The 27,099-nt window shown below is 40.7% G+C and overlaps 1 protein-coding gene across 4 annotated transcripts in view; it reads right to left on the bottom strand.

Annotated features, from left to right (window-relative positions):
• The window catches only part of LOC113076180 (collagen alpha-1(XVIII) chain-like), a 59,549-nt gene extending 34,145 nt beyond the window's left edge, over positions 1–25,404 (bottom strand). Inside the window, exons 1-3 of one of the 4 annotated variants that reach the window (XM_026248840.1) lie at positions 25,253–25,404; positions 25,103–25,167; positions 8,340–8,887 (exon numbers count right to left, since the gene is read on the bottom strand). In XM_026248840.1, the coding sequence (XP_026104625.1) occupies positions 8,340–8,887; positions 25,103–25,167; positions 25,253–25,269 (630 nt within the window). In that variant the 5' untranslated portion in view covers positions 25,270–25,404. Of the gene's footprint in view, positions 1–8,339; positions 8,888–25,102; positions 25,171–25,252 lie in introns of all 4 variants that reach the window. The other 3 variants (XM_026248841.1, XM_026248838.1, XM_026248839.1) reach the window with 3 other exon arrangements.
• Between the last annotated feature and the right edge of the window lie 1,695 nt (positions 25,405–27,099).

The raw sequence follows: 27,099 nt of genomic DNA, 5'->3' as shown, positions 1-27,099 counted from the left end.
CGGGCCTCGGCCCCTGCCTCAACAGGATGTCTGCTCCCATATTAAGATGCCCAGGAATGTGAACTGCTCTAAGCGAGAGGAATTCGTCCTGGGCCCACACAAGGATCTGGTACGCTAGTTGTATAAACGGCATGAGTGCAGACCTCCTTGATGGTTGATGTAAGAGACCACCGCTGTGTTGTCGGTGCGCACCAACACATGGTGACCTGAAGTCTGGGAGAAAAAAACGAAGTGCACAAAGCACGGCCAGCATCTCCAGGCAGTTGATGTGCCATGTCAGATGGCGACCACTCCACAGAACATGTGCGGGGTGGCCACTCATGACCGCACCCCAGCTGGTAAGGGACGCGTCCGTCGCTAGCATACCGCGGCGACAAGGAGCTCCCAGCACCGGGCCCTGGGACGAGAACCAAGGCTTCCTCCACATGTCCAAGGCACGTAGACAGTGCCGTGTGACCTTTAGCATGCGAAGTGGGTTTCCCCTCAGGGTGAACCCCTTGATCTTGAGCCACCACTGTAGGGGTCTCATGTATAGCAGTCCAATAGTATTCACGTTGGACGCAGCTGCCATCAGACCCAGCAATCTCCGTGAGTGCTTGACAGTGAGTGACCGGCTTTCTCTCACTCTCGCGACTGCAGTGAGGATCGACTCGATCCGAGCAGGTGACATACGTGCCTGCATCGTGGTCGAATCCCACACCATGCCCAGATAAGTGGTTCTCTGAACTGGAGAAAGCACACTTTTCTTGGCGTTAAGTCTTAACCCCAGCTCTTTCATGTGAGCGAGAACGACACCTCGGATTCAGATTCAGCTGATATCAACCAATCGTCAATTGGAGTCGGGAAAGTGTGGGGTGAGAGTGCAAGGCCAGTGGAAGGTCCTTATTGGTAGGCTTTTGCCCCCAAAAGCAAACCTCAGGAACTTTCCGATGAAAAAGGATGGAGATAAGTGCATCTTTTGATAGATCGTGACACACCAGTCCTCGGACTTGGCCTGTGCAGGCATGCTAAACTTCAGTCCCCTGACTGAGAGGTTCAAAAAGCACAGATCTAGAAAAGGACACAACACCTCATCCTTCCTCGGAACAGTGAAGTACCAGCTGTAGGACCAGGACTCTGCAACCCAAGGAGGGAACACCTCGATGGTCTCCATCCTCAGAGAGAGTCTACTTCTGTTCCATTACCAGAGCCTGCTTGGGGCCCACCAGAACTGGATTCTGTGGCCTCTCACTACAGTGTGCAGGACCCACTGAGACACATTTGGCAGTAGTTTTCACACTGCAATATAGTCTACTAAGGGAATCAGCCTCTCAAGACTGATCTCTGGTTGCATCAGCGCAATTAGCTTGGTGCCCTGAAGCGGCGTACCGGCAGGAGATGGCTACTAGCTGCTCTGGAAACCTCCCAGGAGGTCGCGAGCCTCTTAGCACCGCTACATTTCCGGGCGGTAACTGAGAGAAGCGCTCGCTGGAGACCGCTGCGCCCTGGAACACCGGCAGGGTTGGCAGATCGATCTCCTGAGGGCACTGAGGAGAGACGGGCACCGTGTAATGCGGTGTACACCGCTCTTCCCCAGAGGGGCCTGCCCTCCGAGGTCCTGAGCCGCAGCATCAGGACTCTCGTAGCTGAAGTCTTCTAAAAACGACGGTCCTCAGACCCACATCGTCTGCTAGGAAGACTAGACCAGAGCCTGCTCAGGGCAGGACCCCGTGAAGTACACTTGGCAGGGGCTCCCACACCGCCATGTGACCTCCTAAGGGAACCAGTCTCGCGAGACTGGCCTCTGGTGCACCTAGAGCCACTAGCTCTAGGGTACACTATATACAGTATTGTTCAAAATAATAGCAGTACAATGTGACTAACCAGAATAATCAAGGTTTTTAGTATATTTTTTATTGCTACGTGGCAAACAAGTTACCAGTAGGTTCAGTAGATTGTCAGAAAACAAACAAGACCCAGCATTCATGATATGCACGCTCTTAAGGCTGTGCAATTGGGCAATTAGTTGAAAGGGGTGTGTTCAAAAAAATAGCAGTGTCTACCTTTGACTGTACAAACTCAAAACTATTTTGTACAAACATTTTTTTTTCTGGGATTTAGCAATCCTGTGAATCACTAAACTAATATTTAGTTGTATGACCACAGTTTTTTAAAACTGCTTGACATCTGTGTGACATGGAGTCAACCAACTTGTGGCACCTCTCAGCTGTTATTCCACTCCATGATTCTTTAACAACATTCCACAATTCATTGCCATTTCTTGGTTTTGCTTCAGAAACAGCATTTTTGATATCACCCCACAAGTTCTCAATTGGATTAAGGTCTGGAGATTGGGCTGGCCACTCCATAACATTAATTTTGTTGGTTTGGAACCAAGACTTTGCCCGTTTACTAGTGTGTTTTGGGTCATTGTCTTGTTGAAACAACCATTTCAAGGGCATGTCCTCTTCAGCATAGGGCAACATGACCTCTTCAAGTATTTTAACATATGCAAACTGATCCATGATCCCTGGTATGCGATAAATAGGCTCAACACCATAGTAGGAGAAACATGCCCATATCATGATGCTTGCACCTCCATGCTTCACTGTCTTCACTGTGTACTGTGGCTTGAATTCAGAGTTTGGGGGTCGTCTCACAAACTGCCTGTGGCCCTTGGACCCAAAAAGAACAATTTTACTCTCATCAGTCCACAAAATGTTCCTCCATTTCTCTTTAGGCCAGTTGATGTGTTCTTTGGCAAATTGTAACCTCTTCTGCACATGCCTTTTTTTTAACAGAGGGACTTTGCGGGGGATTCTTGAAAATAGATTAGCTTCACACAGACGTCTTCTAACTGTCACAGTACTTACAGGTAACTCCAGACTGTCTTTGATCATCCTGGAGGTGATCATTGGCTGAGCCTTTGCCATTCTGGTTATTCTTCTATCCATTTTGATGGTTGTCTTCCGTTTTCTTCCACGTCTCTCTGGTTTTGCTCTCCATTTTAAGGCATTGGAGATCATTTTAGCTGAACAGCCTATCATTTTTTGCACCTCTTTATAGGTTTTCCCCTCTCTAACCAACTTCAAATCAAAGTACGCTGTTCTTCTGAACAATGTCTTGAACGACCCATTTTCCTCAGCTTTCAAATGCATGTTCAACAAGTGTTGGCTTCATCCTTAAATAGGGGCCACCTGATTCACACCTGTTTCTTCACAAAATTGATGACCTCAGTGATTGAATGCCACACTGCTATTTTTTTGAACACACCCCTTTCAACTAATTCAACTAATTGCCCAATTGCACAGCCTTAAGAGCGTGCATATCATGAATGCTGGGTCTCATTTGTTTTCTGAGAATCTACTGAACCTACTGGTAACTTGTTTGCCACGTAGCAATAAAAAAATATACGAAAAACCTTGATTATTCTGGTTAGTCACATTGTACTGCTATTATTTTGAACAATACTGTATATATATATATATATATATATATATATATATATATATATATATATATATATATATATATATATATATATATATTATTTTATGCTACTCAGTCACACAAACAACATCAATCTCCTCAGAGAAAGATGGATGCTGCAGTGAGCTGTCTCAGAGGGCGAAGAAACTGCAGCGCTGGTTTCCAAGCCTCGAGAATGAGCTCTAGATCTAGTGAACACGGGGTGGAGATAGGACGAGCCGTCTTCAACCCATTCGCCAGTTCATGTGCGATTCCCGCTATCGCGGTCGCCGCCGTGCCTCAGCACCAGCGAGACCGCGACCGCAAGATCGCATGCACGGACACACTCCTCAGAGTGTGCCCGGCGAGAGCGGTGCGCTTAACAGCGAGACCCGAGACCTGACTGCGTGATCTCCACTCTTCATTAATGCTGCTTATGTTAATATTAGGCATAATATGCTTGTGTAACTGGTGCTTGTGTGACTGGTGCTTGTGTAACTGGCGAGCTCATCGACGCCTTTCCACATCAATCTCCTCAGAGAAAGACATGCAGCACGTTGCATCCTCTCATCGGGGAGAAAGTACTGCAAACGCGGGCTTCTGACCCCTGAGAGCGGGCGCCGAATCTGGTGGTTAAGAAAGAAGATAGGGACTTGCCCGTCTTACATTCCTTCCAGCAGATCCGAAAGCGAATCCCGCGAGCACAACCACCGTTTCGCCTCGGCGAAAGCGGGACTGGCACCGCGAGAAACGGCAGTGAAAGCTCTCTCCTCAAAGAGAGCCTTCTGAGAGTGAAGCAAAGACTCGCATCGCAGCCGTCAACTCCCTCGAGAGCTGACACTGCGGGAAAAACACACTGCCTGCTCTCGCCCAAAACTTCTCTTGATTGAAGCTTTGACAATGGAGTTTATCAGTGGACAAACGACACTAAATAAGACTCAAAAAAAGATAGCGACTGACACACACACAGAGCGCTTGCTGAAGACACAAGGCTGATTACCGGCTTCGCCGCTCATGCTTTTATGCTTCCTGGTCTCTGACGTCACCCGCCTATGACGTCTCGCCCTTCCTTTGGACTGATTATACATGTTATTCAGAGACGTCACGCTGGATGCGTTCCCCAAACGTTCTCGTCGCAGCTCGAGTTCCTGAAGAGGAACCATTTTTTTTGCCAAATACTACACAATAAAAGCACGTCACATGATTCTGTGGTCAGAAAGGTGCATGTACCCTGAAGTCAGTGGTGTAGTGCTGTGTGGAGCACAGTTTACACTCAAGAGACGGTCAAAGCACACAGATTTCTGATGTAAGTGAAGAATCTGTGTTACCAACTTGTACTCCTTTCAAAATCTGCATTAGGAAATCTTTCGCCTTGACACAAAATGTGCAAATGAAAAGTGAACATATCATTGTGTATCTTCACCCACAGAGTAATTGAATTAGACTAAAATAATCCAAATGAGTGCGTATAAAACATCAAACATTGTGGAAACAGGGAATTGTCAGTGTGTGTGGTAAATTATGAAACTCAAACTGCAAAACAATGCTGGTCATAAATAATAATAGCTGTTTTTGCTGCTTCTGCTCTGTGTGCAGTCATCTCATACGAGCTAGAAATATAATTATTTAAAAATGTGTGTGTGTGAGTTTGTGTTTAAAGTCTATGGAGTCCCAAGCATTAACACAACTGTTATGTGTTGTGTATCTCTTGACATGAAGTTTGAAGCTCTGCAGCTGTTTGACTGTGATGTCTGATGGACAAGCTCTTCCTCCGACCAAACACAGCTTTAATCATCTGAGACCCATGCTACTACAGTAACAGCAATATTACAACTATAATAATAGATTTTTTTTTTATGGTACTTTATGGTATACTTTTCCATCCTTAGTTACTGTATGCTTGCTTTGCATGGAAAGAGGAGCATGGACATTGTTTTAAATATCTCCTTTTGTGTTTCACGGAAGAAAGAAAGTTGTACAGGACTGAAACGACAAGATCAGAGTATAGTTGAATTATGTTGAAATATCCTTTGAACGTTTTGAAAGTTTTTTTTTTTTTTTTTTTATGAGGAGAACAAAAGGGGAAACATAAATTAATGCTTTTAAGGATCTTTAAAGGGAAAGACATTAAAACACGAGACTGCCACGTTGTCAGTCTTGTGGCGCGGCTGATGTTGTCCAATGTTGTTCAGAATGTGAACGAGCCACAAATCAATGTGTTGGCGTCTGTGCTGCTCCGGTGATACAGAACATCTGTGTCGTGACGTACTGATTCTACAATTCTAGCCGCCTAAAACTTCTGCACAGTACTGTAAATGATTATTTACAAAATATATTAGTATGTTTTTTTGTTTGTTTGTTTTTTTTAATGAAGAGCACGGATGAACCACTGGGAGGCAGAAGACATTTAGCACCGAACTCATTAAAATCATATTTGGGCATCAGCGAGAGTTTCTGCTGTGCTCCCTGTGTGTTGTTCATGAGTTATGACAAAGTTTAGAAGACGAGGGTCTAAATTTAGTTACTTTTCAGTCTACCCTAGCAACTTTTTCTTCCAAAAGCTCCTAGAAACAAATTTAGCCATTTAAAAAATATATATATTTGGAAACTTTTAGCAACTTTTGATAAGTGATTCAAAAGATAAAAAGGCATACATTTACCATCTAAATGACATAACAAGAGAACACCAAAGATGCCTAGCACAACACACATCATGTAAATTAAGTTGTAAATGTTCAATTTAATAATAATAATGGAATAATTGTTCATTTATGATACATATTGTTAGTAACATGTACATGTGATTTATGATCAGTTCTTACATGTAAGAAAAATTGTATAGAAAAATGGAAAAGGTACTAGTATTTTTACTAATACTAGTAAGGGAAATATCAAAATGTATTGTGCATATCCTGTAGTGAAGCATTATAAAAATGAACAATGCCTTCCAAAATGCTGTGTTCTATTACAGCTGCTGGGTTCACATCTGCTTCTACAAATTATTTTTACATTTTTTATTTTTGTATTGTTTATAAATAAAGGTCATTGTCAAAGTAATTAATTTGTGTCTGTGTACTGCCACTAAAAAAGTCAAATAAATCAATCATAAATTAATAAATTCAATCTGTGATCTGTCTAATTTACCTCTGGACAAAGTTAATTTGAGTTTAATATATAAATTCCAATTTAAAAAATAAACGGTAGCGGTAAGTGGATTCTAATTTGAACACCTCTGATTCAAGAGATCACCAGATATCTTTAGGATTGGCTACATTGCTCAACGCTGCAAAAACACGTTGAAATAGAAACAGAAGTCACTACAGCAGACATGCGTGAGAAAACAGTGACACTCACTAGGGACGGGCAATATATTATTGTCTGCCATATACTGGTAAAAATTCTCCCCAAAATAAGAATTAGTCTTCCTGTGATACAATGATAAAATCTATTTGTTGACATATTTCTGTATGCAACAGTGCGGCGCGACATGAAATCAAGGAGGAGTTGATCGCTTTTACAATTCGGAACTGGTTTGGTCAGGGCTGTGCTGTACAGAGCGACAAAACATCGGTCTGAGCCTAACCATGGTTAAAATAACTTCTGTTTGTGACCATACATGGTTTCATGTTACAGAATGATAGTGATATAGACAGTGATGAAGGCTATGTTGATTAGCATTGCATTATGAATATACTTTCCTTATAAAAAATGTATTTTGTGCAATCATATGTTTATTGCATTAATGTTTCATCGGTTAAAATTTCTCCATCTGCGTTGTGTGTTTTATTAATCGATAACTGGATAACTTTGTCCATATAAGGGATTTCCTGGAGCATCATCAGTGCTATTACTATTCTGTGATGCATGTTTGGAGTTTCTGCACAAGAGCGCCCTCTGGCTTCCAGTATATGAATTAAACTGTCATTACATTACATGTGTACTGAGTAGAGATTGAATGACACATTTTTTTAAAGTCGACTTTTATGTGATGAAAGTCGAGGTCGACTAGTCGCTGATTACGTCATTAATGAACATATAATTCTGTAGCTGAGACTCAAACCACTTGTACACAGCTATGGCATATGACAGCGCTGCCCACATGGCTATTGCTCCTATAACAGCTCACTTTTATCAGGTCGTTTGTCTTTGGGCCATTATATTTCTCACAGATTTCTACTCGTTCTAAATCAGATATAGATAAAGTAGCACAGTAAAGATTACATTGATATGAATGCATTAGTGAGAGTGATTGCATGTGTGATTTAATTCTACATGGCAGCATCTCTCTACTAGTAGTGAAGTTGTGGGATTTAGCTATTAAGAAATATATGCTTGAATTTTTCCGTTTCTAAGCTATTTTATTGAGATATCACAGAGCAGTGTTGACAGTACATTCCGGCTATGAATGATTCTGTGCACGTTACAGTGCAGCAGTGCATTAGATTAGAACAGCGATTTATTAACTGTACAAAATGCTGTTTAAAACGTGCATTCTCTCATTCAATTTCGAGCATCCGGTCATATAATCCCATGTCTTGTGGAGCTTTCAGAGAATGCATTTATTTGTCATTTTAACTGTTCAGAAACAGAGCGTAAATGTGAAGTCCTTCAAAGATTTCTTATCCTGTTGCGCCCTCTACAGGACCAGCGACTAGTCGACATCAAGCTCAAAGCATCGTGGCAGAGCACTGAAGTCAACTAGTTGATTAGTCGGTACAACCCCTACAACTCAGTAATGCTCACAACAGCCTATTGTGAGTAAAAATAGAAAAGATAATACTACTTTCTAAAGAAGATTCCCTGAATTATCGTCATTGATATTATTATCGCAATAAATACCAGATATAACGTGATCTATTTTTAATCCCACATTGGCCATTCCTAACACTCACCAGGAAGCGCTCCAGCCTGGTTCCTCCGGCGTTCCCTATGAAGATGCCGGAGCTGGGCTGGAAGGTGAGTCCGTCTGGACTCCTGCGGAAGGCCACGCGATGCTGCTCCTCACAGTCCATGTACAGCCGCACCTCCTCTCCCTGTACCGCCAGTGTGAAGCGCGCCCAGCGGCCCGTCAGATCGCCCATCTTGAAGGACGCCGCCTCCTGTGTGTGAGCGGCCCCGGGCTCGGTGTAGTACAGAACCACGCGCTGGGACCCGTCCTCCACCGGAGCCAGAGACACTCCCAGATGGACGATCTTCTGCAGCGCGTCTGTGATGGCGAACAGCACTCCTCCGCGCCGGGAGCTGGGTCTGGCCGTCACGATGATGGAGAAGTCACGGTAGAACGGGTCGGGGATGAAGGAGCGCGTCAGTCGGCCCACGTTAGCATCCGGACCAAAGCTGTATGCCGGGAAGCCCTCCAGGCCCGAGACGAAGGACACAGACGGAGGCAGAGGAACACCAATGAGCTCGGTGAGGTCCAGCTGAGCGCTCGAGTCCTGCTCTGCACAGACAGAGAACAGAGTCAGTAAACATGTCCGGGAATTTCCAAAGCAAGACATGTTCCTGGATCAATATAACTGTCCAAAAACAGAGACATAAACATTTTCAGGAAATCTCAGTTTTAAGCTTCAGAGTTAGGTGCTTCTACACCCTTGTTAATCAGCTATGATTTCACACTGATTTTAGGAATAAATTATGGGTAGGGTTAAGTTTATGGCTAAAGATTGGGTTAAGTCTATATTTTTGGACTGTAATGTTTATCCAGATCAAGGAACGTTGCTCAGGAACGTGTCTTATTTGACAAAATCACAGCGATCCACTAAACCTAACCCTAACCTAAGATTTCCTGTAAACTTATACCTCAACTCTGATTGGTTGCTTGGAATTTTGGATGTTGATCCAGAAATATTTAGCACTTGGTTAAATCATGTTCACTGATCAGAGCCCTTTTTAGATCATTCTGAGACACACGGATGAGTGGAAACTTACACAAATAATAATTATAATGGTAATCAGAGAGTTGAGATTTGAGGTGCTTGTTTTAGCTAAATTCTATATGATTAAAAATGGAATGTGTTAATATCTATTAGCATTTCACATGACAACCTCTTTTGGCAACAGACAGAAAAATTATCTTATTAATGAAATCATTTTTCTGAAACAGATATATAAAAATATGTTTTTAAATGATCTATCAATATTATTATTTTATTATTATATTTGAGGTTGGTAAGATCTTTTCCTCTTTTGGAAAAGGCATCTTCTGCTCATCAAGGCTGCATTTATTTGATCAATGAAATATTTTTCTGTGTGAATCTGTGTTAAAGTGTAATGTATTTCTGTGATGCTCCGCTGTATTTTCAGCATCATTCCTCCAGTCTTCAGTGTCACATGATCTTCAGAAATCAGAATAATATGATGATTTACTGCTCGAGAAACATTTCTGATTATTATCTGTGTTGAAAACATTGCTTGAGCAATCAGAGTTTGAATTCCATCCACAGACTTCACAAGCATGCTTTGTGGGGGAAGTCGTAGCCTAGTGGTTAGAGAGTTTGGCTCCTAACCCTAAGGTTGTGGGTTCGAGTCTTGGGCTGGTGATACCACGACTGAGGTGTCCTTGAGCAAGACACTGAACCCCCAACTGCTGTGTGTGGGTGTGTGTGTGGGTGTGTGTGTGTGTGTGTGTGCGCGCGTGCATGCGTGCGTGCGTGTGTGTGTGTGTCTGCACTTTGGATGGGTTCTTTACAGTTTAGGCCTTGCTAATGATTCATGCCACAATACAAGTCTTTATAATCACACCATGCACTTTTCCTGTTTACGTGCTGAGATTCAGCCAGCATTCCTCAGTTTTATTAGCACACATTTGATCCAGGCATCCCTGCAGCGCCTACAGCTTCACTACAATCTCCTTCTGTTTTCAGAAAAGATCTGATTGTCTCCCTCACAGATGAGAATCTGAAACAGCAGCAGAACTCCTGTACCACAGCGGATCACGCTTTAGCTTCATTTACATGGAACCAAATCAGCTAAACACCGAGCTGAGCCGGATCAGAGCGCTGAAGCACACACATGCTCTCCATTAGAGCGCAGGAGAAGCACTAACAATCAGCCGCTCTGTTACCGGCCCATCATCTGGAAGAGGTTAGTGTGCTAATGGATCTGCTGCGAGGAACGTGCTGGAGATCTGGACCATAGGCTTACTACAGCAACACATGCCATCTCAGCACTCACACACAGCTCAATGGAGGAGTGAAGAGTTGATGATCACATACTAACAACAGTTCACCTCGCTGAGCTTCAGACTTCAGATCTCGAAGGCAAGGAATCTCCCACTGTTTTCTTTAACATGATCTAAAGCAGACCAAAAAAACTGTTCTTGAGTCATATCAACCAGTGTGAGTGTTTATACAGACGATCTGATGCAGCTGAGTAAATAAAACCAATGAGGAGATAGTGAAGCCAGAAACCTGGTAGGAGTTAACACAGAGACCTGGAGGACGACTATCTCCAGCAGTTACACTCTTATACATGATCAGAGCGATGCAGAGAGGACACAGCTTCACTCTTTAATACACACACCAGAGCTACACCAATGCTGGATTATATGAGATGTTGATCAGAGACTATACCGACTTAATTAAACCCAGATTCCCATCAAGCTCAGGATCAGGACTCCAGCACAGCTTTATTCAGCAGTGAGAACAGAGAGATATCACCTGCTGTTGAGAGACTGTCAGAAGTGAACAGAGACACCTGATGCAGTCATTCAAACAAGACTTTATTGTGAGAATTGAGTTTTTCCAAGTGAAACGCATAGGCAGAACCTGATTGATCTGTTGGCTGTTGACTGGATGGTGAAAAGTGAACGCTGAAGGATGGAATGCAATTTTAATTAATAACACATTGTCTAAATAAATAAATATATTCAGCGAATACTTGTATTCACAAGTCATTCACACTAAAACCAGTAACATGCATTAAGAAAATAGTGTCAATTAAACTTTCACGCTCAAATATTAGATGCCTGAATCCCAGAGACCAGATCTTGTGTTTGATCAGAAAGACGTGAGCGTGACGATGACACACAGATTCAGAAACAGACTCTGGGCTCACACTGAGAAAAACTGATTCTGAGATATAAACAAATGAAGTTTGTGATTGTAGAAGTACAGCACGAATGCTCCTCATCTGTCTGAGCTCGTGTTTTTAGTGAGAAAATGCAGCAGGGTCCTGACTTTGTCAGATTGTGCGGCACAGGAAGGAGTGTTAAACTCAATCTATAGACACTCCCATGAGCCTCCGAGGAGGCGACCCACATGACGGAAAGTCCTCGCTTCATTCATGAGCTCATACACCAGAACAGCATCAGAACGACTGGATCTGAGCACCAACTGCTTGACCAACACTAAATAAATGAGTAGAATGTGAATAATAGTCCACTGAGCACAAGAACATTTGTTGTGGGCCAAACTCACTGTTTCTGTGGGTTAGTCAGCCTCATCACCAACAGACACCACACCACGATGCATTTATATGATCAAAGACACACTGAAATATTATTCTAGAGTAAATCATCTGTTTTCTGTGTGAATCTGTGTTAAAGTGTAATGTATTTCTGTGATGCTCCGCTGTATTTTCAGCATCATTCCTCCAGTCTTCAGTGTCACATGATCTTCAGAAATCAGAATAATATGATGATTTACTGCTCAAGAAACATTTCTGATTATTATCAATGTTGAACACAGTTGTGCTGCTCAATATTTCTGTGGAAACTGTGATACATTTTATTTTTCAGGATTCACAGATGAACAGAAAGTTCAAAAGAATAAATAAATAAATATTTTGTAACTTACTTTATAAATGTATTAACTTTTCACTTTTGATCAATTTAATGCATCTATAGATAAAAGTATAAATTTTTTGCCAAAAAAACAAAGTCTTACTGACCCCCAAAAATGTAACAGTTTCATGCTAAATTTAATTAAACATGAAGAAAGCTGAATTAACTAAAGTATATCTGACTGTAGTCTATTAAAGTGACACAGATCCTGTAATATCAGCTGAATGATCCTGAATCACACACTGCGCTGCAGAAACCAGCATCAAGCTAAAAAACAAACACACACAGCTTTCATTTCTACAGCAGCACATACAAGCAGCGCTGCATGTCTGTGGTTCAGTGTTTCATATTCATCTCCCGCTTATTAACAGAGAACCAACAGTAAGTCATGGCATCAATGATGCACTCAATACTAGCCTTAAATACTTCACTTTCTCAGAAAATGACAACAAAGCAAACAATAACAGTTTATGTTTTAAGTACACTAAAAAAACACCAATCCCAGCATTCAACGCACAACCAGTAACAAACAGAATCGCTCTGAAAGACAAAATCAGTATTAAGTAAATGTTTAAGTATTAGGTTATATTCAAATATTATATTAATAAAATATTATAGCTTATTTCAACTGATTACACGCTTTCATTTTCAAAACTTTACACACAAATCCAAGAAGTGCACACAAAATATAAAATGCATCATATCTCTTGCAAAATGAAGCACTGTTTTTTATCAAAAGTGTTTTATGAAACTGAAAACATCAAAGTCTGATCAGTGTATGTTTAGCAGATCTGGTGAGAGACAGCTTTCACAAACACGTGAAGATTCTGTGTGTAAGCAGATGACAAGAGGGAAATAATAATGATTTATTATTTATTATTAAACAATTAAAACATTTAAGAATTTATAGTAAATTGCAATTCAACTTTATAACCAAAGACTGAATTGTTTTATTTGATGGCAATAAGCATGAAGCTTTAACCTGGAAGATCACCATTGTCATACTGTCTCTTTTTATATTTTCTGGTTAAATCTCATTGTGAACATCACATCAGCTGGCTGGCAGGACATTGATATTGGTTTCTTCTGGCTGGTTGTTCAGTGGTCTGACTCAACAGTGCCAGTGGAAATCAATGGAATGTTCTGTCTACAACCACAGAAAGAGACACAGACTTTGGGAAATATTCGAGCGATTCTTTAAACAAGGCTCATGAGACGTCCGCTGTGCTCCGGAGTAATCACAGATCCCTCACTGATCGGTGCAGACTGTGCTGTTAGGACAAACACAAACACAGCGGTGTGAAACACACACTGGAAGTAGCACAGGTGTGTCGCATGCGCTCAGCAGAGCATCATGGGAACTCACAAACATTCACAGCAGACTCCTGCCTGCTTTTCTCACAGAGTAAACACACAGACAGAGAACGACTAGCTTAACATGGACTACACTTAAAACGCTTCTTATTAACATCACTTTAACTGCTTTGTGTGCAATACCAGTACATTATGCAATTCATTAATAAAATATACTGTGTGTGCTGAGCAAAACAAAACTTACACTTTCTTATAAATAGATTTCATAAACAGTGTTATGTAGAATACTGTATAATTTAACAATGTATCCTCTACGGAAGCCTGTTTCCACCACAGAATAACTAAATAAAAACAGTAATTGTGGTTTTACATCTTACATTTAGGACTTTTTTCGTTTTATTTTCTTCCTATTGTAATTCTGAATTCTCATAAATGACTTTTTCAAACAATTTCACACTGATGTTCAGAGTTTAGAGGTTAGAGGCTGTAGGCCTATTGGAAATAAGTGCAGACTTAGGGAAAAGGTGATTTTCAAAAGAGTACCAATGAGAGTTACTTGTTGTGCCAGACACGCTTGCTCAATTTTCCAAACACTGATGATGCCCTCCCAATGCGCATTGAAAGGTCTGCATCAAAGTTATTGTTGATACTGTGAAACCCAGGTAGGTGAATTGTTCTACCACAGATGGACATGTGTTATTAATGTATACTGTAGGGTTCAGGGTTGCAGGTTGGGCAAGGATAACTGTCTTTTTAAGACTAATAACTATTCTTCCATGTATGAAAGTTTTTATTTTACACCACAAGAACAGTAGAACATTTGGCCAAAATAATCAAAGCGATGAAACCTCGTGAGCTGCCATCACAAACACGAGCTTCGCCAGGGATGGACAAGGATATTTGATTAATGAAGCTTCATCTGCTCTGATCCAGCCAAACGCTTAGAGCAAACACTGCTGCTCTCCAGTAGCGCTCTTCTGTGCTTAGCTCAACTGAAAAACAAATCCCTGCATTTAATATGAGATTTTTACATGAAGCCATTCAAGCCCAATACAATTCAGCATATTAACTTGAACTAAAAGAAATCATATTTAGGAAAGGAAATTGCCTTGGCATGAGCACAAATCAGCATTGCTGGAGGTTATTACAGATTGAACATCCAAACAGCTTCAACCAATCAAAGAGTGCTCTTTCTCTCAGTCTGAGCTCCTTCAGGAGCCTGGGAACTTTCTGAAGATGCTCTTTGATTTGTCCTCTAGTCTCCACTTCTGGAGGCCAAAAGTGTTCCTTGTTAAAAAACTACTGTCTCTTTTACTTTTATTGGGCCACAACATTATGTCAGATCTGAATCAGCAAATTTCCCCTCATAGATCAGCTGGGAGCCACTTGAAACAGAGGAGGCCATTTGTTTTAAACAGGCACCATCTGGTCTCGTCTTTGACAGTGGCTGTCCAGATCTTCAACTCTACAATCGCTGGATTGAAGCAGCCAATCTGGTGCATCATTTGGACCACACACAACAACTATAAACATTACAGTTTCTTTCCAAATCAGCTATATGTCTTCACTTTCTGAGGTTCTTCAGACAGCTCTGAATTTGAGAATGATGTGGATTCAATATGAGATTTGTCTTTAAAGGGGTCATATGATGTTGCTAAAAAGAACATTATTTTGTGTATTTTGTGTAATAAAATGAGTTTATGTGGTTTAAGTAAAAAAAAATAAAAAAAATATCCTTATTTTCCACATACTGTACATTATTGTTTCTCCTCTATGCCCCCGCCCTTTGAAACGCATCGCCTCAGGAATGGTAACGGTTCCAGTTCAGATTACGGTTCCATTAAAATCATTAAACCACTATTACAAAAATTCTGGTAAGGAAAAATGCACAATACTCAATGCTGTTTATTACCTACTGTCACCTTGATTTAAAGGTTGGCAATGTCAAAATTGAACATATATTACAGTATACAAATTCTCAGGTTCGGATTCTGGTTCCATTTAAATTAAATATTATTATGTTTTTTACTATTTTATGTAATTTGAGTGTTTTATGTCTATTTGAATGTAGTGTTGCTGGAAGGTAGTAAGTAATGTTGAGTAATGCTAGTCCATTAATCAGCATGTGCTTCAAAGTTGATGTTTTTTACACTATCAATAACATTTTGCTTTTCAAGCAGGAATAAGCTGGTTGGCCAAATAGTCTCTTGAAGACTAAAGCACTTGTTCATTTTCCTAAATTAATTAAATATAAACTGTTATACTTATAACCATGTATACACACTCAATAAAGCCACTATTTTACAAATAATAATGCAGTCAGGAGATGGTGTGATGCAATGAGTGGTTTCCACATTTATAAAGATTTAAAATGCATGAAAATAAATATTTGTTTATCGCTCTTGAAATGACCTGTACACTAAGTTATCTATCCATCATACTAACATAACAATAGCAGTCTATTTATTTAGTAGTCCAAGTCGAAGTCAGTATGAATATTAATGACAATATGGGACTAATATAATGTATTTTAGTGACGGCAGGTGCTGCACGCCGGTACATGCACAGTCACGCTAAACGAAGAACACCGTTATCAAAGGTGCGAGAGCACGTACAGAACTGTTTTCGGAACCGAAACTTAGAAATTGCTCACGGTTCTGAATAAGAACCGGTTCTCGGTTGCCAACCCTATGTCAAGCAGAAGGAAATGTTATGCCCCTTACTTTACTGTGATGCCATATGTCCTGGAGCGCCAAGACTAAAACATTAAAACCCATTATAAACAAATAACAACAACAAATGTGGAATTGAGAACCGCCACTCTACACTGATCAAAACTCACATTTGAATCATTAGTGGCAAATCCTTTCCACAGAAATATTGAGCAGCACAACTGTGTTCAACATTGATAATAATCAGAAATGTTTCTTGAGCAGTAAATCATCATATTATTCTGATTTCTGAAGATCATGTGACACTGAAGACTGGAGGAATGATGCTGAAAATACAGCGGAGCATCACAGAAATACATTACACTTTAACACAGATTCACACAGAAAACAGATGATTTACACTAGAATAATATTTTAAAGTTTGACTTTATTTTTGCACAAATATATGCAGCTCTGGTGAGCAGAACCAACCCCAAATGTTTGAATGACACAACATTAATGTCCAACACATCAAGTTCTAAGTCAAAATAGCAGAACAATTCTATGGAGCCAGAAGAGTCTCAATAAAGATAAATGCACACACTACAGTCACATATGCACACACAGGATTCATAGATGCACACACATAATTCATAAATACACACACAGGATACACAAATGCACACAAAATTCACAAATGCACACACAAAATTTAAAAAGCACAGAAGATTCACAAATGCATACAAAATTCAGAAATGCACACAAAATTCAGAAATACACACACAATTTAGAAACGCAAACAACATTTACAAATGCACTCAAGATTCACAAATGCACAGGACAAGATTCACAAATGTATTTCTGATGCACACACACATATATCTTGATTTACAAACTGCTTGCGGTCTGTGAACTTCACTGCATTTGTGTGTGAATTTTGAGACTCCCCTGACTTGACTCCACACACAAATGCCTTTTTTTAAACAGGGAATGATCTGCAACCAATCAGATATCTCCCTTGTTTTAGCCAATCACAAGAATGCACTCCACGTGGGGGATTGTTTACTTATAAGCCAATCAGCGAACGACTCACTTTCCTCACTCAGCGAACGACTCACTTTCCTCAGCGAACGACTCACTTTCCTCACTCAGCGAACGACTCACTTTCCTCAGCGAACGACTCACTTACCTCACACAGCCGGCGACCCACTTTGCGCAGCGAGCGACTCACTTTCCTCACGAGTCACGCAGCGAACGACTCACTTTCCTCACGAGTCACGCAGCGAACGACTCACTTTCCACAACGAACGATTCACTTTCCTCAGGAGTCACGCAGCGAACGACTCACTTTCCTCACCCAGCGAGCGACTCACTTTCCTCAGCGAACGATTCACTTTCCTCAAGCAGCGAAGTTGAGCGAACGATTCACTTTCCTCACGCAGCGATCAACTCACTTTCCTAAGCGAACGACAGCCGCAGACCCACTTTTCGCAGCCAGAGAGCCACTTTCCTCTCGCAGCGGACCGCTGAGTCGTTCGCTGATTGGCTTATAAGTAAACAATCCCCCCACGTGGGGTGCATTCTTGTGATTGGCTAAAAGAAGGGAGACATCTGATTGGTTGCTGATCATTCCCTGTTTAAAAAAAAGCATTTGTGTGTGGAGCCAAGTCAGGGGAGTCTCAAAATTCACACACAAATGCAGTGAAGTTCACAGACCGCAAGCAGTTTGTGAATCAAGATATATGTGTGTGTGCATCAGAAATACATTTCTGAATCTTGTCCTGTGCATTTGTGAATCTTGAGTGCATTTGTAAATGTTGTTTGCATTTCTGAATTGTGTGTGTATTTCTGATTTTTGTGTGCATTTCTGAATTTTGTATGCATTTGTGAATCTTCTGTGCTTTTTAAATTTTGTGTGTGCATTTGTGAATTTTGTGCGCATTTGTGTATCCTGTGTGTGTATTTATGAATCATGTGTGTGCATCTATGAATCCTGTGTGTGCATATGTGAATGTAGTGTGTGCATTTATCTTTATTGAGACTCTTCTGGCTCCATACTATTCAGGTTGATGACATCAGCTCATAAAGCGATTTCCTTCCCCAAGGGTAAATGGAGATTTGGTCTCACAGGACACAATAAAGCTCTGTAAACAATATAATTAACATTGCATGGTGATGTGTTGTTCTACAGACATTAAATCCTGCACAATTATGAGCTGACAGGCATTTCTACGAGTGTGTTGGACTCTATCAGCCTCAATCATCACAACCGAGGAGAGCCTGGACTTTGATTGGGTGAAAATTGGGTTCGTCGCTGGTCTCTTCTTGCCCAAGTAACCAGTTCTTGGCCAGAATATGACCTTATGCTGATTAGTCAAAGATCTGGCAATGAGACTTTAACTTGAGAAGGCAAATAAAATTGAAACGAAGCAGAACTAAATCATTTTCTGAAAGTAATCCAATGAAGGGAACACCCATGATTAAATCTGCAGTTCTGTGGCTATTCACTAAGAATGAAATGTGTCTTATGAAAATTGGACATGATGTCCAAGTTGTTTTAATCATCAATTCATTAAGGAAACCAGCTAATAGTGATAACACATGTCAAATGAACTCAAACATTTGTGAATCATCTCTGATCAGGCTAGTTTCAACAGAAAGGAGAGATGTTCAGGCTGAACACTATTTTATGAGGTGATGACTTCATACTCACGCTCACACTTTTTGGAAAATACAGAAGAATGAATGTCCACCACTAAACCTAACCATCACTGAGGCGTATGCGGATCATATGAAAACATGATCATACATGCTGACATTAGCCGCTAATTTACAATATGTTACTGCCATGAGATTGTGTTGGTGTTTCACTAGACTGACATGCACAAAACTATCCTTTTATTAATGTAATACATAAATGCCTGTGTCAGCAGTGAGAGACCTCAATATTTACCATCAAATGCATTTATATAGGTTGTTAAAAGTAATAAGCGCTCAGTGACGCTATCATTAAACATTCCCTGTAATTCATCTCTCTTCTGTCACGTAACAGCTGTAGAAATGCCAGTTTTTATTGCGTTCTTCACCAGTGTAATTAGAAGACTGTATGGGTATATTTCTGAAGGCAGGAAGGTAATAATCTTGTCTTTGTTGGCAACATTAAAAACATTCTCCCCCCTGTTCTAGTCCTCTATTGTCCAGAGCTGACAAGAACTTCCCACTTAGTCATTTCAGCCAAACAACGTAAAAAAGCACTACAACAGTCATGACTTCCATACGTGTGAGTTTAACATCACTGTGGATGAATAGCTAATTCACTGATAATAACACTGTTCACTGCAAACCAGCCACGTGCATCTACAAACATTCCCACAAAAACACACATAAACGTTCAGAGACCACTGCAGTCTCCAGCAGAAATGAGCAGAAGTGGCAGTAAAACACCAAGAACTTTTATCCGTGTACACAAACTATGATTTCAGTGGCAGATTATTGATCAATAAAGAATGATTTGCATGTGTTTACTTGCACTGCAGTATGTAATGAGCTCAAAACACTTTCACCTGGGAGCATGAATTGTAAAAAATATATTTTGATGTATGCATCACATAAACAGCTTCATATGTTTGATGTTTCTGATGCAGTAAACCTGGTCATTAGCACACCTGGTACAACATAACACACATGTGAAGAGCTCAGGTACCAATCTGCTCAACAAGAGTCACCAAAAAAGAGCTCTTTTAAGAAAAGGGTCTGGATTGAAATAAAATTCTCTCTACCCAAACTCAAGCATTTCAGAGCTTAAGATTTAGATAATCAGCTAGAAAGGAACAGAACAATTTAGTAGTATTAAAACACAAGTACTTTTCCAATATAGTGTTTATGTGTCTCACAAATAAAAATCCATGAGAAGAAAACAAAACCTGTTTACATCTATCTATATATTTTCCAGAGGTGAGAGATCAGTGGGGGGGGGGCTGTATGTCTAATGCAAACACTCAGGGAGTACAATGGGAATGTGTTTTTGTGTTAAGGCCATGGAACCATCCAGTCATGCTTTCCTGTTGTGGTTTGTGTCTCATGGACATTTCATTCGTGTTATTCCTTCTCTCCAGTCAGACTTCCCTGCCCGGATGACAAAAACAATCCTCCGTTTCTCTCTGTTTGAACGTTCCTATATTGATGTCATTATAGGACAGGATAGGTACTGTAGGTACGAGTGCAAACACTCTCCATCAGCCTAAAACTGCTATTTTAACCTTTTCATGTTCTTTGGAAATATGAACACTTAAACTTCATCTGTAAGAGAACGGGGAGTATATAATATATATGTGTGAGCAGACGGGTCAGAGAGCGGCTCTCTCCCCGTGTGTGTGTTGATGTTAAGATCACAGGAGATGGTACAGGCCTCTCCAGACGGAGGATTGCATCGGATCGCTTGGATTGCTCAGCTGTTATTCTGATTGCACGGTGACAGAAGATAAACAGGCCTCATATGACTTCCTGTCCTGTAGAAAACAGTGACCGTGTGTATAACACAACTAAATATGCTCATCCTGCTCTGTACGCATGTATCTTCATGGGTTAGAAGAGTGGGAAACACATTCTACAACCAAAAATCACTCCAGAAACATTCAGGTGGCAACAATTATATTATAATCTGAGTACCATAACATAACATTTCTCTACGCCAAAATAAAACTTAAAAAAATGAAATGTTAGTATCAAAATAAATATTGTATATGTTGTCATCACCATGTACAGCATTATAATTTCAGGAATGCTTTATACTGCTTCACACACACACACACACACACACACACTGATTCAGATTAGAGGATTCGTACTGTCAGTGTGTACGTGGCAAATATGTTTCAACAAGCAGCTCGCAAACATCATAACCCTAACCCTAACCCTGCTGTTTTCATTGACTCTCACATTAGAATCAAACATCAGAAGACCCTTCACAATGAGAGAAACGAAGCTCTGCGGTTAAAGCAGAAGAACATGGCTCTGAATCCTCCAGAACAGAATCACCATCTTCACAATGAGCTTCTGTTCTCCAGGCCACTGAGGGAAAGATGAGACGGCGTGTCTCCATTCTTGTTTGGACACTCTTGCATATTTCCTTTGATGGGGTTTTATCCATCGCCTAATATTTTCCAGGAATTGGAGGCAGACGTGTCAGAGCGGAGGAAGAAAAATCTTCTCACACTGTCAATCCAAATGTTTTAATATCACGGTGTTTGTGTGTGCTAATGCTGGAGACACACACGCACACGCGTACACACACATCTGACGGGCGTGAAACACACCAAGACATAAACACTGTTACAAGCAGAGCACATCTGTCAGTATACACAGTGTTGGCCTTCACATGTACGTCTTGGTAAAGTCTGTTCTGTCTGTGATAAATGAAGGAGAAGAGCAGACACGGTGGTCTCTGACCGCTCATATCATTGGTGGATTTAAGCCACTGCAAGGAGGAAGCGCTTTATATACACGTGGATTTGATAAATTAGGAGGAAAGAGACAGAAAGTATACGAGCATATAAGAGAATAAACATGTAAGTACATAATAAAGTGCATTGTATTTAGATTTAGCTGATTCTACTTACAAATGTGATCTCGACCTTCTTCAAATGTCTAAGGAACATCGTAAAGCCAAAGATTAGGAGGAAGTCATTTTTCTATGCAAACAGATGAGCAGGTGAATGACTTTCTGCCCGGACCCATTAAAGCACCTGGAGATCCTGTCAAAGTCTCAAAAGAACCCAAACTAATGTGATTATACGGCTGTCAAACCTCCCACCGATCCACCATCATCAACTCAGGACCGAAAACACCTCTCTGTCAAACCTCAGCTACAATTTACTGAAGAATATAAACTCTACAGAATGAGAAATAGTGCTGTCTCATAAGCTCGTAATGTTAAACTATTGCATTAACATCACTGAACACCATAGAAACTAACCAATCAGGTCAGATTATATTATTAGACTGGTTTATTAATCTTAATAACTCACATTACAGCATGCTTTCTGGATACCTCCACTAAACACTTTACAGCTACTAGACTCTTAAAATGAAGGAAACCTGACTCGAGATGCTTCCATGAAGCGTTTCCACTGGACAGAAGATTATTTAAAATGTTCTTCACTAACAAAAATTGGTTCTTTTAAGAACTGTTCACTGAAAGGTTCTTTGGGGAACCAAAAATGGTTCTAGCATTGCTGCAAAAACCCTATTTCAAACTTTGTTTAAGAGTAGAACCTCCTCAACAACATAAGTGTGCCTCACATTATTAGGACTAATCAAGAACATCTTGATTAATCAGGATACAACAATATATCAGAATATAAAGATCAGAAGTATATGAAGATATATAAAGTTAATTAGCAAGAAGCAGCACATCTGTCTAGATTCATGAGGCCGTGATGTATAAGACATCTGATCAGGACACTGCACATTATAAAAACCCCAACATCAGGACCTTCCCAATCACAGCTCAGTCCCCTCCTGGAGTCTGGGTGTCTTCCATCAGGTCCTGGACCACGCTCTGGCCTGGCACGAGTCCCACAATCTCAAGTTTGTTTTCTGAGAGTCGCGTGTGGCTCAATATTTCAGAAGTTTGAAGACAATTCTCCAGTAGGATTCATTCCTGCGGTTAATGTGAGCTGTCAGCTTCTTGAAGGTTAGGAGAAAAGCAACTGTAATACAAACTAAACAAGAAGAGAGGAACCAGATCTACAGGAAATCAAAGCCCTGGAGAACCTGTTAAAACAGTCAGTTTGTGAACACTGAGCCAATGTTGGATCAGTGAAATACAACGTCCTCAACCGAGTGGAAAAAGTGTTTGAATCCAGGTAGATTTTACATTTTACTGCCACGATACACAGAAAAACTGAATCTGAAGAAATACTACGACCAGCTGAACTGTGTGACCTCGAGCAGTGAAGACCAAACGGTGTTTAAGATGTGAAGTGTGTGCATCAAACATACATCAGATTTAGAAAAGCAGCTGCTCTTTTACACTACATTCAGAAGGTTCTGTAGAAACAGCTGGGGCTGGAAATATTTGTCCCAAATCAGTCGTCTGGCCGAGCGCTTCATCATATATTACAGGAGCTCTGGGGAAATCTGAATCTGAAGTGAATGTGGCAGGAACATTACACTCTTTCCTTAAACTTAACACAATAGTTCTCCCAAAAACTAAACTTCTGTTCATTTAACCAGCTTCGTTTAGGATTTCTGTCCATGCAATTAAAGTCAATGGGGTCCAAAATAAATCACTCTGTAGATGAACTATTCCTGGAAGTTCACACTCAGAAGCTCTTCTCCTGCTTTCGGTGTAATGTGTCTGATTTCTGAGCAGAGAAACTGCAGTGTTATTGAAGCCTGTTAATAACAGCCAAGCCATTCCTCAAAACAAATTAAGTTCATTATTAACATAAAACGAGGTCAAGAATGCGATCCTTTGGCATGTGTCCCGTTTGGACCGAGTATGAACAGCTCTGCATTATTTTACAGATGGAACACAATACCGCTTTTGTGGAGATGATGTCATCCTTAGGGAAGATTACTCAGGCTCCGCCGCTGGACATAACAGCAGTTTGACCCAACCGAGTCACTGTGCCAACTATCTGTCATTATGAGGGAGAATGAGGTACAGAAATGAGGTTCTGTGACCTTGAGCCCCCTCACCAAACTATGAGCCTCACATGGATACTGTGTCTTAAAACTAACAAGGAAAATCTTGTAGCAGGTACAGACATAAATAAATAAATCATGTTGCAGCAACAGTTCATTGTGTTCTTAGATGTCAGCGCACATCATCATCATCATCATCATCATCATCTTTATCATCTTTATCATCTTCATCATCATCATAATCACACAGCCCATCTGAGATCAATATCACTCATTCAGTCATTCATGCACCTGTCTGTTATGAGCGTTTATGTGTCTCGTTTTGTGTGTGTGTGTGTGGGGGGGGGGGGGTCAAGAGAATGTAAAACCTTTGCAAGTAAAAAAAAAAATAAATAAAAAAATATTCCTCCCATCTATTTTTTTTCTCTTCCACCATGTCCCCTTAGTGGCTCTGTAGATTTGAAGTCAGTCATAGATATAGATTGCATTAAAGTTTAACTGAAAACAATGTTTGGTGGTTTGTGAAACAGATTATCACAGGAATAAGGAACTCCGGCTCATTTATGCGAATCGATTCAGTCGAAGTTCATTATTAAGAATCGGTTCATACCAGATCGCGGTACTGTGACGTCATACGCCAATCACCTCGAACAAGTCTTATGACGTCAAGTTCACATTCTCTAAAACAGCGAATAAATCAGTTTGAATCACACTTCGCGTTTTTCTTCTTCATTCAATTATGTTTAATTCATATGTGCGTTTTAAGAATGTATACTTGTTACAGACTAAGATTATAAGAACAAGATTATTCGCTTTTAGAACAGGCTACGAAAAATAAATGTACATCTTTCAGCGGGAGAAAAGGTTTTGTGAGTAATAAAATGCTGTTGTTAATTCAAATTAATTCATTTTCATTGACAGGAGAAATCTATCATAAAATCATCTTATAAGCACATCTCGAGCGCGTTTCATGTGCAGCATTTCTGCTGAACGGTTATTAAAATAACTTACTTTTCGCTCCATCATTCACATTTCAATGTGTACTCCCAAGCCTCTTATTAATCCTCATAAATGCCAAAACAACGACATGACGCCACGCGCGCGTCGATTCAGCTGTAATGAGTCAGTGACTCGAGAACCGCTCGGACAGATTCAATAAATAGACTCCCCTCTTATAACTGCATTATCTGATGCTAATATAATCGTGTAAAGCATAAAACGCGTCTGGTTTGCTTCTCTAAAACATGTGAGTGATTACCTGAGTCTAAGCGCTGGAAGCCGATCCCAGAAGAACAGATGCTCAGGAAAGTCCAGCACCAGACTCTGCTGAGGAGATATAGAGATGAAGTGAGATGTTTCTCAGAAGCAAATGAATGAAATCTGCAAGCGCAGGTCAGAAGTTGTTCACCTCAGCACTGGCCCCATGTCTCGCAGATCTCCTCAGTCCTCACACGGCTCTTCTGTCCTGATCCACAGCTCCACGTGAACAAAGACAGTCTCAGTTCCTCCAGACTCGCTCAAACACTGAAACACCACTCCCTCCTCAGCTCCACATTCAGAAGCACACCTAGCTAACATCTGCTCGGGTTTACATTCACATTCATTCTTCCTGTAAGAGCAGACCGTGCTAATGAACAAGCAGATAATCTGTGCATCTAGTAGAAGATATAATGTACAGTAGTCCTGCAATTACACAAAAGTGAATGGATGTCATTGCATTGGTTATTAAAATATTAAACTGAGTGCTACAACTGCTGCAAGAGCTTCTCTCAGAGCTCATTCTGATTTTTTTGAGTACATGTAAGTTCTTACAGTAAATTCATTCTGTGTCCCGTCAGAGAGAATACAGCTGTAATTCATCACATGAACATGACGTACACCTGAGCTCCAAAAATCTGATCAAATACGTGTCGTCTTTATTCTGAAGAGTATGGAGAGACTGGGGCTAGTTGTCACACATGATGTCATCACATGAGCAAAGTATAAGGGCTGAAGACATGTTTCTGCATATGTGACCTTTAATAAACAGATCTGTATGTTTTACTCAAGTCATCTTATGTCTTATCAAGCACATCTTCTGCATGAAACACAATACAGTATTTAAGAGTGATGGATCACACCGAACAGTTCTGTCAGTCGTATCTCATCTGCTCTGGGAAACACATCCGCTCAATCCTTCACCGTCCAGCAGAGACCACAGCTGTATATCTGCAGGTCCTTCAGACACCGGAGGATTCAGACCTGAGGAGATCGTGTCTGCATGTCCAGGCAGTGAGCTGCTGTTTGTGATGTATTTCTAAATGTGTGCTGGACGTGAAACACATGACAGCAGACAGACGTCTTCTGCTGGATGGCCATCACCTGCAATCCTCAGACGTCTCGGAGGAGTAAACATCTGATTCTAGAGGAGTTTGCCACACATCTGAGGTTGTGTTGCTCCAGCACTCAATGTCTCAGAGGATCTGCATTAAATCATTTCTCTTTCAGATTTGAGAATGACAGGGACTTTCCTAAAATTGCTGCCCAATTTTTTAAGGGAGTTACACCATCTACAGCAACAAATAGAAAACATATTTGTGCTTGTGAATACTGAGATTTGATGCATTAAAAAGGCAGATTGTTTAAGGATGACATGATGCATTTCCAACTTTGCCAGTAACACAACAGCACAGAATATGGTTCTTGCTTGTCTCATAAGTGAAACAGCTTCAATTCAAGCTTTCAAATGACTTCAGAAGAACTGAACATTTAACAGTTATTATTATTATTATTATTATTATTATTATTGGCGTTTGATAAATCCTTAAAGGAATAGTTCACCCAAAATGACTGTGCTCATCCTCAGGCCATCCGAGGTGTAGATGAGCTTGCTTCTTCATCAGATTTGGAGAAATGTAGCATTCTATCACTGCAGTGAATGGGTGCCGTCAGAGTGTTATTCTGGATTATAGACTCTATGTGTTTGAGTTAAAATCATCTTAATGCTGGATGTGTTTCAGGTTTTGTCTTCTCCAGATGTTCACTGATGGACTGGAGTGCTGTGGATTATTGGGTTGTTTTTATCAGACTCTCATTCTGACGGCACCCATTCACTGCAGAGCATCCACTGATGAGACGGTAAAGCATTAAACCTTCATAATGATGGGGACGAAGGAGAGGGGAACCAGCGGACAACCAAACCAAACTTTCATAACAAAATAAACACAAAACAGCGCAGCAGCCCCTCAACCAAAACCCAAACTAAAACCCAGGCCT

Source organism: Carassius auratus, unplaced genomic scaffold, assembly GCF_003368295.1.
Source record: "Carassius auratus strain Wakin unplaced genomic scaffold, ASM336829v1 scaf_tig00019252, whole genome shotgun sequence".
In the NCBI taxonomy this organism is placed as follows: Eukaryota; Metazoa; Chordata; class Actinopteri; order Cypriniformes; family Cyprinidae; genus Carassius; species Carassius auratus.
This window is presented reverse-complemented; position numbering and strand designations above follow the sequence as displayed.